The following is a 13049-nucleotide window of genomic DNA, read 5'->3' as shown; positions in this document are numbered from 1 at the left end:
ATTGCTTCTCCACTTCCTAAACCACGGAACGACCTCTCTCATCTCTGTACAAATAACTCCTAGCCAAATGAAGTCGGATACCAGCTAATGGTGACTCTATATAGAGAGACCGTGGCCACAGCAGTCTGGGACTGACAGAAATACTGTCCTGAGACAGGAGAGGTGCAGAGTTTTAAAATGTCCAGTGCTTCAGAGACTGAGATAAAGGAAAATACTGAGTCAAGAAGTGGAAAGAATAAAACCCTATGGTGAAGAAGGGAAAGGCATTTCATGAGTTTGCTGCCTGCCAAGAGCACAGTATCCAGCATGACCCAGGCTGCCTTTATTCCTTTTACATTCTCCTATCTCACTTGGCACTGAAGCATCTGGTTAAGTAGGAAGGAATGGAGAAACTCTAGAAAACTGCAAACAAAATTCAACAGGCTTCACGCGTACCTGGCTATGGATTTTTATAGTGTTAATTAAGAAGATGCCTAGGAGTTCCAGGGAGGAGAAAATATTTCCCACAATGTCTGAGAGTAGAAGTTAACAAGCCTGCTGGGATCTTTGCAGCCCCTGCAGAGCTAAGGTTTCAACATTATTAAATGGCTGTCGCATCTAAAGTATGGTGCAGCATAACTCAACGCACAACAGAAAGCGCAGGATGCCAAAATGGGGGACAACTTTAGATTACGCCGCAGAGTAATTCAGTTTCAGGACAGACATTTGTGTGTGGCTGAACAAGATACGACTGTGGGAAACAATAACGGTACCCCAAAAGAAGAGAGAAGACACACACAGCAGGCTGGGCTCACAAACAGCAAAAGTGTCACATGAAACTGCACGCCTCCAGACACTGTGGTTCAGTATGATCATTCAAAGTAGATGAGCTATCAAAAAACATAGACACTGCAGAAGCAGAGAAATGCTTTCTTTGGACGGTGGTACTCCTCAGAAGACACAGTATGTGACAGCAATTTTTAAGCACATAGTCAGTGACTCAGGAATTGTTAGCAACCGAGGCCAAGTCCTAGAGACCTTCTTATGGTGACATGAGTTACTTTCTTATTGCTCCTAACTCACTTGGGCATATCCAAAAGGCTTAGCTTAAAGCCTTTCCCCACGCAACCGATGGCCACTTCCCATTACAACCAGCAATCAAACGGATTATGCTATATCTGATGGCACTTTAAGGTGTACATTCTAGGTCTGCCTGCTTAGAAACGCTTCATTGAGCCTAAGCCTTAAAATACATGCATGTTAAGAGTAGGGAGACTACTAGTTCTCTTTTTACAGATACAAATGTTTAGGATATTTGGAAAGGACCTATACTCACTCATTGCTACGCATCAAATGCATTACACAGTGTACAGAAAGTAATAGCTGCCTTTTATTCAACTCTCCAGATCACATTTCTTTTAAAACCAAAAATGCAGTGCCAAGATATTGGTCTTCAACATTTTCTGACACCCTAATTCATTCTCCAAGTGAGCAAGCTCTTCCCTGACTTCAGTAAAGGTGTTAGGCGTCCGCCTAGCAAACAGAATTGCGTGCGAAGTGGCCCAAAAAACCAACAATATGAACATACACGTACAGGCAGACAAAAGTTGAGATTGTTACTTACTGCTACCTGCCCTGAACGGGCGGTATATAACATGATACTGACATATCTACCAGCTTAAACGAGTCTCCCTATATGAATAAAGCACCACGTGCACAGCCCACAACATTTTCTACAAACACAGAACTGGTAAGGTTTTCCAAAAGTGCTGTAGCTGGCATAGGAGTCCAAGTCATGACAGTTCTATGCACCTCTGACTGAAACACCTAGTCCAAAGTGACTTAGATAATTTGGAAACAAAAGAAAAAAAAAAAGTACTTATTATGCTAATTACTGCTTTAGGAAAAAATCCTGGCTTCATTCATCATCTTTCTCATGACACATGCAACTTGTCCAGCCTAAACAATACACACAGATTTCATTATGTCAGCTTGAAAAAATAGAATAACCAATCAGTCACGACACTGGAATCCAAAGTCTGGCGCAGAATCCCAAGGACCCAGCTGTATAACCCATATTAGTACTTAGAAAAAGGCGCAAAGAACTATTCAGGGCAATCAAAATGCAGAACCGCCACAACCAGTTAACCTCTCTTACCATACGGACAATTCCACTGGCAAACAACCATAGTTCAACGATTTAAAGCAAGCAATTTCCAGTGCAAGTAGAAAGCAGTGTTTGTATGAAAGTGGCTGTTAAGTCCTTGACTGGAGTACCAAATCCTACAACTAAGAGATATCCTTAGGCAGAAGAAACTTCACTTGGAAGGCAAAAAAAAAAAAGATTTTTACTCCCCTTTTACAAACTACACTATACCAAGCAGCAGTTTACATAACATATATTCTAAACTGAAGGCAAATGTCATGGGCTTTGGGCACTTTCTTTGCTTTGTGAGTATCACAGGAGGAAAGGGAAGCAACAACATGTGAAACAGTAAAACAGAGGACATCCAACTCCATTTCAGAGGCTATCCTTTGTGCTCAGTAATTTGCCAGAACTGTAAGGAGACCAAAAGCTCGACTCCTCTGGGCTCTCGGCATCTTCCTGGATCCCACGTTTCCCACCAACCCAAATGCATTCCCGCCTGGCAAGACGCGAGCCTAACACAGAAGGTCAAAGAGCGCCAACGAGATTTCCAAGCGGCAGAGATCGGGCGCCAGTGAGCAAAGAGGCCCGCAGCTGCTCTTGTCTCTGCCGGAGCTGGCAGCAGGAGGCCTGGTGTTGTTCCCAAGAGCCTCCAGAGGTCAAAAGGAAAACTCCTCACCGAGCATATGTTTATCTCAGACATGTGAAAACTGGATGAAAGTGACCAAAAAAGTCGCAAAATGCTCAACACGGGTCAAATCTCGCCCCGCCTCCTGCCTCCCCCACTCCCTGCCAACACCGTCACCACAGGACCATGCATGCCGCGTCAGAAGCCCTGAGCGAGAGCGGCGCAGTCACCCGGCAAGGGCTCCCGGGCGGCACTGGCAGCCAGTGCCAGCGCCAGGCACCCTCCCTGCAGGCTCAGGTCTGGGAGCGGAAAAATGAGCACCCTGGCAGAGCACAATGGGCACGCACCAGGAGGCGAGAGGGAAAAACCAGCATTCAGGGCCGATCAGGGCTTCACAGCCAATAGCCAACACGAATTGTGCTTGGGAAAGACAGCAGTTTTTGCTCCAGCTGCCAACGCCCGGGTACAAGGACTGCTTTTTTGCCTGCTTGCATGATATTTAATGCTTGGGGAGTCTTGGCCAAACGGAGAGCTACGAGGGAGGTGAGTACAGCAACGCTTCAGTGAAGAAGGGCAATGCAGGCTACAAGGTGGTCTTTCTCTCCACCTTTCAGTTAGCCACTTGGATGGTGTTAGCTGCCTGCTCCTTATCAGGCTTTTCAGTTCCCCCTCACGCTACTCAGTTCCACCACGCCGTTGCTTAACTTATGCATGTAATTTAAAGCTAGATCGACGGCAGGGAAATTGCTTCCTCTGAGGCCCCTGCTAATTGACCCCTATCCACAGAGCTCAGCAGTCTTCCCTTCACAGCGCTCGCAGGCGCTACCGCAACACGAAGTGTAAGTTCGGAGGTTGCCAGCGCAGCCTCTCTCCCCCGTGGCAACGCCATATGGCGTTAAGATTTTCAGGATCAGACGCTGCTCCTGTTGAAATCAATCATCACAACCCTACCCCCGGCGAAGGCCATCTCAAACTCCCGCTGGCTTGAAACGCGGCTCAGCGAGGTGCCTTGGATTTGGATGCTGGTATTTACTATTTCAGGTTGGTATGCGAACGTTTACTTTAATAGCGCACATTTCAATTAGCGCGGCTGTTACGAATAAAGCAAGCGGCACCGACTATGATGACAGCATGCCCAAACAGCAGCTACTTCACAGCTGGGCTGAACCCTTCTGACCCTGCCAATGTGAGTCAGCCCCTCTGCCTAACTGCTGCCACGCTAACGAAAACGAGGAGCGGGGCAACCGAGATTTGTACACTGAATCGGGATGGTTTACTTCAGAGAGAAGGGAATGCAAAGTAACGTCAGGCTCCTAATCTTCTAACCAATGGTCACTCAAAGTAACGTCGGGGTCCTAATCTTCATAACCTGCAGCAGAAGTTACAGCCGCGTATACCAATCAGAGGAAAACAAGTAGCCTCTCTGGGTAAATAAAGATTATGTCTCTTTAAACCGACTGTAAATCTGAATGAACACAGAATATGCATACACAAGTAGGCAGCGTGCAACATGACGTCAATCTTATTTTTATAGATTTATTATTACCATACATAAAATTTCCTAGTAATAATAACATTCTATGAAAAATACTAGAGCATTGGGACACTTTCAATGTGAAAATAGTACAAGAAAAATAGGAAAAAATAATTCAAGTGTTTAAAAAAAAATTGCTGGGAGGGAAGCATTCCATTAAAAATGCAAGGGTTGGGGATGGGGCAGCATTTATGCGAATCTGTCTTCGACTCCACGTACTAACCTTGAGAGTTATATCCTATGCCTTCATTGCACCAGCAGAAGAGATTTAAAGGAAAAAGAGAGAAATGGTTTCGGTGGGATTAGCCAGTTTACTGTTTATTGTTATTATTCTCATTTTTCGTTTATTTTGTTTTTAAACACAGTTCCTCCCCCTGCCTCAAATAATCTCCGCAACTCTCAGCCACTGTCGTGTGCAATTCACAAATCTCACAAGTGTGTAGTGGCCCGTGAGCCCCTCCGTCCCTGCTGCGTTTCCTTGGGACCATGCCCACCAAGGTGACGGGGCATCACCCGCGCAGAGCCCTTGCTTCCCCAGGAGCACAGAGCCAACAGAGCCCCAGCAGCTCGCTGCGCAGGGAGGCTGTCCCTCGCCCACCCGCAGCCACCGCCGCTGTGCCCTCGTGTAGGCCCCATCGCTCCCTGACGCCCTTCCAGCTGGTGGCCTGACAGGCAGGGCCCTGCCGCTGCGCACGTGCTTCAGGCAGCCCTGCCGCCACTCTTTATTAGTTAATTTAAATTAAAAAAAAAAAAGAAAAAAGGAAGCAAAGAAAGGAGACATATGAAAAACAACCATATAAGAAAGCGACTCAGTTTGGGCACTCTTCCTCTCCTACTGACAAACCTCATTTCTGTAAAGAAATTAGCCACATCCCGTGACGAACTTGGTAATGGGCCAGGACCTGCTGAGAAGCGACGCCTTACTGACATCTCCACAGCTGGAAAGGGAAACCTGCTTCCTTCAAGCCACGGTCTAGCAGCACAGGAGCTTTTGTGTTTACGTATCTGGCGGAGCACAACCCGGGAGAGAGGGGGGCAGGAAAGAGAGAATGAAGAGAAGAAGTGAAGGCAGGTGGTTATGAGAGTACACAAGTGGCTAATAAAACCCTGGTTTTTACTAGTCACAGTGGTTAAACAATTTTAACGGGTGGCATTCTCGTAACATGCCCGAGCAGTTTTTAAGACTGTCAAACACCTCTGTCAAGAGCGAGGAAGTTCTGGGAATGGGCTCAGAGATGCACACAGACCCAGAGGAAGATCTGATAACGCACAAACTCATTTCTTCCATAGACAGCTCACTTTCTGCACAAGTCGATAAGCCATCAGAACCTATCGTTTGCCACAAACACGAAATCCTGGCAGTGTCCCAGCTTGCAAGCCTTAACGAGGGAACCCAGCACACAAAGGCACCCATGGTGCTGGGTGGTGCAAGGAGGATTCTCCATGTCTCTGGTTCAGAGAAGTCTATTTTAGGCTGTACTCGGCATTAGAATCCATCATTAACGAACCAGGGCACCAGGTATCTTCTCTGCAAACTTGCTACGAAACAAACAGAGGCGTACTACTGAGAAAACCGAGAGCTGAAAACCCAATCTATCTCCTAGCATCTGGGAAGCTCATCCTGGCTTTTGCGTTAGCGATGCTGAGTCACTGCACATTCACAAAAAAAAGCAGCTAAGAGGACGCAGAGCTACAAACCAAACTTTCAGCAAGGACAGCTCACTCTGGAAAGGATGAATTAATTACATGGCTTGATGAGGCTGATTAGGAAAGAGTTAATGCTATCAGCCAAATGTCAGATAAACCCCCAGATGTTGCTTTTGTCCCATGCCACTATCAACACCAACGCCATTATCTCCATTTATTTAACGCAGATGAAAGGAACAGGCTCTCGGTGTGGCTTTTTCCCTGGAATCCCTCACCCCACCTCATCTTGGAGAGAACTCCTGCAAGCAATGATTTGGGGAACACACCGCCCTGCACACACGCGCATGCACGCACGCAGATGGAGGGCAGCTGCAGTTTCTCACTTAGTTGCTAATTTCTGTGACTACAAATCTTGATGCCACCCGGCATAAACTACTCCCCTCTACTAAATCCATCATCCTCGACACCTTCGACGCATCCGATGCGTGCATCTAACCAGCAACACTGTAATTTTCATAATGACAAGGGATTAAGTATGATTACTACTCTTTGCTCACGCTTGTTTCCTTCGCCCAACAATACCAACCCGTTGCCGTTCTCCTCCCGGCTGTGTATTTTGGTTCTCATTGTCTGTGATCCCCAATACATTAGCCGAAACGCCTGCGACACGGGCTCTGCCTGTCTCTGGCACCTCTAGCAAACCTGCGACCCTGCCCTTACAGCTTTAGGAAACGCAGTACGTGATCAGTTCCGAGGCCCCGTCGTCAAAACAACCCCATGTACAGTTCTGTCAGAAATCAGCCCGGCCATACCTGTGCTATGTTTCCCCTGGCGTTTTACACTCCATGAGCGGGTTATTTTGTAAAAGATGCTGCCAAAGAGATCACCTGGGCACGTTCCACCCACTACTGGACTCTACGGTCGGTGGTCTACCTCGGACAAACTGCTACCGGACACCCTGGAGATGCGCTCGCCATTACCTTCCCCTGAACTTCCGACGGCGGGAGCCAGGCGTTCAGCTAAAACCTTCCCTTCCCCACCTCCCCGTCCCTGCAAAAAGCCCCGAATCGTCATGATTGCCACTAAAAGGAAAAGAAAAAAAAAAGAAAAAAAAAAAAGAAGAAGAACAAGGAACCAGACAGCCAGCAGTCCTTATAGAAAGAGCACGGCAGGTAAACCAGGCGAGCAGCGTCTCGGGAGGGCCACGGGCTGGCGGGGCGGGGGGGGGGGGCGTCTGACCGTCCCTCCTCGGCGGGGCCGGCGCCCAACGCCCCAGCTCGACGGGGCGCCCCAGGGGTTTGGGGCTGGGGGGAGGAGGGCGTGTGGGGCGCGGCGTTTCTCTTCCCTGCGGGGCGTGGGTGGGGGGCACCCTCAGAGCCTGAAGGAGGCCTCGGAAAAGGGGTGCTGCATCTTGAAGCTGGACAAGAAGCACTGGAGGGGAGGGGGCAGGGGGTTGAGGAGGGACGGCGGGAGGCTGGGGAAAAAGAAATCATCTCCTCTGACCTCTAGCGAAGTGCCCGGTTTTTTCTTAAGCTCTTCACATTTCCTAAATTTGCAGATCTGGTGTCCCGTTTTGCGGTTCCTGCAACTGCTGCAGACTCCACAGTTGATGAGCCGCTTGCAGGGCACGCACACCCCGCAGCGTTTCCGCTTCTTCTTGGCGGGGTTGCCCGCCCCGGCCCCGGCCCCGCCGCCGCCGCCGGCCCCCCCGCCGCCTCCTCCTCCTCCTCCTCCTCCTCCGCCTCCTCCTCCTCCTCCGCCGCCACCGCCGCCGCCTCCGCCGCCCCCCGCGCCGGCGGCGGCGCCCAGGGCGGAGGCGGGCGAGGCCGAGGCGTGGCTCTGCGGGCAGTCCGCCAGGTTGGCGATCTGGAAGGCGCTGTCTGTGACGGCGGCCGAGGCGGCGGCGGGAGAGTGCAGGGCCGTCATGACGATGACCCCGGGGGGCAGGGAGAGGCCGCCCAAGGCCGGGATGGCCGAGAAGGTGCCGACGCGGTCGGGGAGGTTCATGATGTCGGCTTCGGCGGCGCCGCACTTGAGCTTGTTCATGCACTCGCCGGCCAGCGGCCGGCAGTGCTCGGGGGACAGGGTGGAGAGGAAGTTGCCGTTGGCCATGGGCAGGGCGGGCTGCTCGGCCGGGGGGCAGCCGGGCTTGCCCAGCCGCTGCGAGTCGCTCCGGTGGTGCATGCCGCCCCTGCCGGCGTGCAGCGAGGAGGCGGCGGCGGCGGCGGCGGCCGCGGAGGCGGCGGCGGCGGCGGCGGCGGCCGCGGAGGAGGGCTTCCTCGCGCCGCCGGCCGCGCCGCCACCGCCGCCGCCGCCGCCGCCGCCGCCGCTGCCCCAGAGCATGGCGGTGGCGGCGGCGGCGGTGGCGGTGTCGCAGTTCCAGGGGGACATGCCAATGCGGGCGGCGGCGGCGGCGGCGGCGCTGGGGAAGATGGGGGTGGTGATGCGAGCGATCTTTGCCGCCTGGGGGAAGGCGCCGCCGTTGGTCTTGTAGAAGGTGGCGAAGGAGCGGTACCTCTCCATCTCCGAGTTGTAATCCACAAGGCTGTTGAGGGCCCCCTCGGGCAGGTGGCTGTCCTTGGGCAGCCCCGGCGCCTCGGGGTTGGGGCCGCTCTCCACGCACACGTTGGTGTTCATGGTGGCCGGAGGGATGGGGGGTCGGGGGAGGGTGGAGGGTGGGGGGGAAGGGGGAGAGGGAGGGGGTTGGGGGGTAGAGGGGGTCCGCTTAGTCCTCCTCCTCCTCCTCCTCCTCCGGGCGCGTTCCCGCGGTGGGTGTCTGGCCGGGCCGCCGCTCCTCCGGCATCCTCACGGGAGCTGCCGCAGCTGAAAGACAGAAAGTCATTTCCCAGGGGATGCGCGCGCGCGGCGGGGGGGCGAGGGGGCGCTAACGGCCGCCAGCGGCCACCCCGGGGTGGCGGACACGCACACGGGTGGGGGGGGGACACGCCGCCGTACCCGCGGGCAGAGGACTTGAGGGGGCGGCCCGGGCGGAGCGAGCCCGGTCCTGGGACGGCGGGGGGGACACACGGCACGGAGAAGCGGGAGCTGCCCACCTACCGTGTCCACCGCGGGAAACGAAAAAAAAAAAAAATTAAATTAAAGGAATGAATTGGAAAAAAAAAAAAAAAAGAGGGAGGCGGGGGAGGGAGCCGCCAGCTGCCACCGTGTCCTTCTGCGCCCGGCGGTCATTCGCTGCCTGCCGGCACAGCTGGCTCCGCCGCGGGTTGGGGGGGGGGGGGGGGGAGCGGGTCTAGGCCGCTAGATAAATAAATAAAATAATATGATAAAATTAAATGCTTGAGGCAGGCGATTTCACAGCTTGCGATCCCGGCGCCTGCAGCGGTACCGGAGAGGGAAGTGTTTATCCCAGCCTCTCGGGAGGATTCCCCGCCACGGCCGCGCTGGGGGGGGACACAGGGACACGGGGACAGCCCCCCGCCGCGGGGCAGTGGATTTTCGCCCGGGAGCCCTGGGGAGGGCAGGTGGCTGGACCCCCCCCTCGGCGGGGCAGGATGGCTTTCTGCTTCGGGGTCAGCAAAGTTTAGGAGGGGGGTAGGGACCCGGTGCTGGGTTCATTTCCCACCACCCCCCCTCTCCCCTCGCCCAGGGAGGCGAAGGGGGGGTATTTTACTTTATGGCGATGAGGAAGGTGCATTACGGCAGTCTGCGCGAAGTAAAGCCAAACACAAGCGTAACTTAAAAAGCCCTCAGTTTATGAACACTGCCTCTTTGTTTTCCAGATGCTGTACCTGAACCGTTCAGATATTTCCAGCGCCCTTGCTGCCCACCAGAAACCTTCACTTCGGAGACACTCGCGAGGCTACGTCTCGTTTCCAGACTCCGGTATGTTTAGTTCAAAATGGTTATCAATTAGGGTAATTACGATCATAATTAGATTAATGAACCGTCTGCAGCCCAACCTACCGAGTGCAAAAACTTCGTCTCCTCCCGACGACGTGCGCTAAAAAGCGGGCTTTATGTAAACAAATCCAGAGGAAGGGAGCATAAATCTACAGAAGAAGTCTCGCCCTCGGCTGCCTGAGGGGCCGGCGGGCATCTTGCCATCGGAAAAAAAAAAAAAAAAAAAGGACCCCGCAGGAGCCACCTCTGTCTTTCCACGTCAGGGAAAAACCCAGGCTGTCGCTGCCTCCAGAGGTCTGGTGGCGATACAAAGGCTGCCCCGGAAAGCTCTGGGCTCAGCCTCGGCTTGTGGAGGGATGCAAAGGATTTGCATATCGGAAAAAAAAAAAACAACCCAACAACCACAAACAAAAAAAAAACCCACAAAAAACCAGAACCCCTCTCCCGTTTCCAGAAAGGCAAACCTAGCCGCACGTCCTCGATAACAACTACTCAATAAAACTAGTTTGGCCAGCCATGTGTGGGAAAGCCACGCATCTGGGCAGGAATAAATCCTTCGCCTGCAGCCGTTTATGCCAGAAGTCGAGGAACATACGCATTTTCTTGCCCTCTTCCCCCCCCCCCCGGCATTGAAGTGGCTTCTCGCCACATAAGCTTCCCTCGCTGGCTGCCTTTCCTCTCCCCGCAGCCCGCTGCCGGGGTTCCTTGCCACCGGGAGCGAGAAAATGATGGTGCCCACCAACCGGGTCATCATTGTTTAATCGATGCATCTCCAGAGCGTGGAAAGGGTACCCGAGGCGCAGTTATTGATTTCTCCCCCCCTCTCCCTCGCCTTTAACTATCGCCCTCATTTCCACGAATGAAATAAATAAATAGAAATTGCAAGCCAGGCTTCGCGATTCTGTCCCTGCTTAAGGTGAATGTGGCCGTACATGGTGGATATTGCCTGTCTGCTCTGCCCAAGGCAGAGGGATCAAAGGTCATACTTAACATTCAGGAGGAGGGGCGGGTGCAGATTAATTAATAAATTAATATAGCGGCGCCTTTTATTGCCAGAGTCTAGCATTAATCTACTTTTATGATCCCACAGGACAAGAAAAACAACAACAACAAAAAAAACCCACCACAATATTAAAAAAAAATAAAAAGAAAATCCACCCCCCGTTAAAAAAAAAAAAAAAAAAAAAAAACAACGACGACGGATAAGGGGGGAAAGGAGAGAGGGGGAAAAAGCAAACCAGTCACTTACCAGGCTCTTTATTTGGGGGGGCTTGAGCGTGCAGACGCTACCAGCCTGTCTGCCTTTAATTAGTTGCACATCAGTCCCTAACACAAAGAAGAAGAAGAAGAAAAATATCCAGATGTGCCCGGGCAGCTCCTCAATTACAACTTTGGTACTTGTAAACAAACTGCGAGGGGTGGGGGGGCGGGGGGGATAAATGAAGCCGCCGATCCACTAAACAAATACCTGTGAGTGGCTTTTTTCCCCCCTCTCCCTCTCTCTCTCCCGTTGCAGAGAAAGGAGGAGGAGGAGGAGGAGGAGGAGGGGGATGGGGGGGGGGAAGGAGCGGGCACGGGGGGCGGGGGGGGCGTGCGTGTGCGCGGTGGTCGCCGCCGCCGGCGCGCTGCTCGCCGCCCGTCTCCCGGCGCCCGCCCTCGCACACCGCGCCGGCAGCGCCTGTGCGTGTGCGTGTGTGTGTGGCGGGGCGGGGGCGGGGAGGGCGGGGGCGGGCGGGAGGCGGCGGGGCGATCGCGGCCGCGGCGAGGGAGGGCGCGGGGCGGACGCAAGGGCGCGGGCACCCGCCGGCCCCCGCCGCCGCCGAGGGGCGCGCACGGGCCGCGGCGGGGCGCTGCGCGGGGGGGCGGCCCCCCCCACGTTGGCCCCCCCGCCCCTTCCCGCGGCGCGCTGCGGCCGGCGGCCGCCCGCCCGGTGCGGGGCTGGCGGCGGGGGCGGGGCCGCGCCGCGCCGCAGAGGGGAGGGGCGCGCCCTCTCGCCCTCCCCGCGGGAGGGGAACTGCCGGGAAAGTTTGTGCCCCGGGAAGTTTGCGGGGGGGCGGGGAGCGGGGGTCCCCCGGCCCCGCCATGGTGTTACCCGCCGGCAGGCTGGAGCCGGAGGTCAGCCCGCAAGTTCACGCGCGGCCACGGAACATTTAATTTTTTTAAGCGCGTTTGCGTATCCCTAATGACTGCCCCCCCGCCTTACTATTATTTTTCCAGGCGCGTGAGGTGCTGCAGATTTCTGGCACGTTTAGGCGAAATAGAGCCAGCTGAAGCGCGGATGTCACGCCAGCATCCCGGCAAATCACTGGAGGCGCTTTCTGGAAATTTGCTGTTTGCCTGCGAGGACGTTTGTGCCACAGACCAGGAGGTGTGCGGCACCTGTCTGTGCAGGCCACGCGTACCCCGCACCTCAGCTGCCAGCACCCCAAACGCTTCTCTCAGCAACCCAGATACTATCTATCACGATGTATCTCAACATACAGATATTGCACCCAAACACACCGCAGTCCCTTAAAGAATCTCAACAACTAAACGTAAAAAAAAATCCCAGCCGAACCCACCTGCCTTCCCCGGAGTTCCTGCAAGCACAGAAAAGGGCCTGTATTCACTGAGTGAATTATGCATCGCAAGTTCTTCATCCAGCTCCTCTTGGTACCTCCAGAGCGAGCGCTGCCGCTGACGGAGACGCTGCCGCAGCCTGGTGCGGCCAGCGCCGGCACTAAGCAGTTAAGAAATGAATGTCTCTGCCAGGGAAATCATTTTAGCAATTTACAAATTACAGAAAAAGAAGGGAAAGTCGTACCATCTCATTGGCTTTATGTGTAAGTAAATGAAGGCTTTATTTGCAGATTGAAGTTTTATTTCCTTCCGCTCCAATCTGAATTCAAGCTTGGGGTGCTCGACGCTAAGGAATGGCCCACGGGAAAGTGGCGCAGGAACTTCTTCCCAGGAACAGTGAGAAGAGGTGGATTTCGGCAGTGGGACTTGGTGAGGACCAGCAGCCTTGTCATTAACACTCCAACAAGCGACACCGACTGGTACAACAGAGGGACGGTTCTGGTCGATCAGGTAACTTGCCTGATCTCCGAGAAGTCACACCACTGGCATTCACGTTACGGATTGATACATTTTGTTTGTAACTGGTACAGTCCATCTAACTAATAACCTGCCTCTAACCACACGATGTGCATTTTAAAATACCCCCAAACAGGTATTTACATAATAAAGCATAACCTGCTGACTAGCTAGCGTCA

General features: G+C 53.7%; 1 protein-coding gene and 1 long non-coding RNA gene across 3 annotated transcripts in view; one reads left to right on the top strand and one right to left on the bottom strand.

Annotated features, from left to right (window-relative positions):
• CXXC4 (CXXC finger protein 4) overlaps positions 1-8571 on the bottom strand; it is a 25670-nt gene extending 17099 nt beyond the window's left edge. The window contains exon 1 of the mRNA XM_086747435.1: positions 7438-8571. Coding sequence (XP_086603561.1) covers positions 7438-8571 — 1134 coding nt within the window. The remainder of the gene's footprint in view (positions 1-7437) is intronic.
• Positions 7705-13049, top strand: LOC147600861 (uncharacterized). Of its 2 annotated transcripts, none has more exons than XR_015258517.1 (3): positions 7705-7791; positions 9675-9777; positions 12013-13049. It is a non-coding gene; the product is annotated as an uncharacterized LOC147600861 (long non-coding RNA). The 2 variants fall into 2 exon arrangements; XR_015258516.1 differs by having other exon boundaries at positions 7778-7915.

The sequence above is a fragment of the Chlamydotis macqueenii genome, chromosome 4, assembly GCF_036417535.1.
Source record: "Chlamydotis macqueenii isolate bChlMac1 chromosome 4, bChlMac1.mat, whole genome shotgun sequence".
Classification (NCBI taxonomy): Eukaryota; Metazoa; Chordata; class Aves; order Otidiformes; family Otididae; genus Chlamydotis; species Chlamydotis macqueenii.
This window is presented reverse-complemented; position numbering and strand designations above follow the sequence as displayed.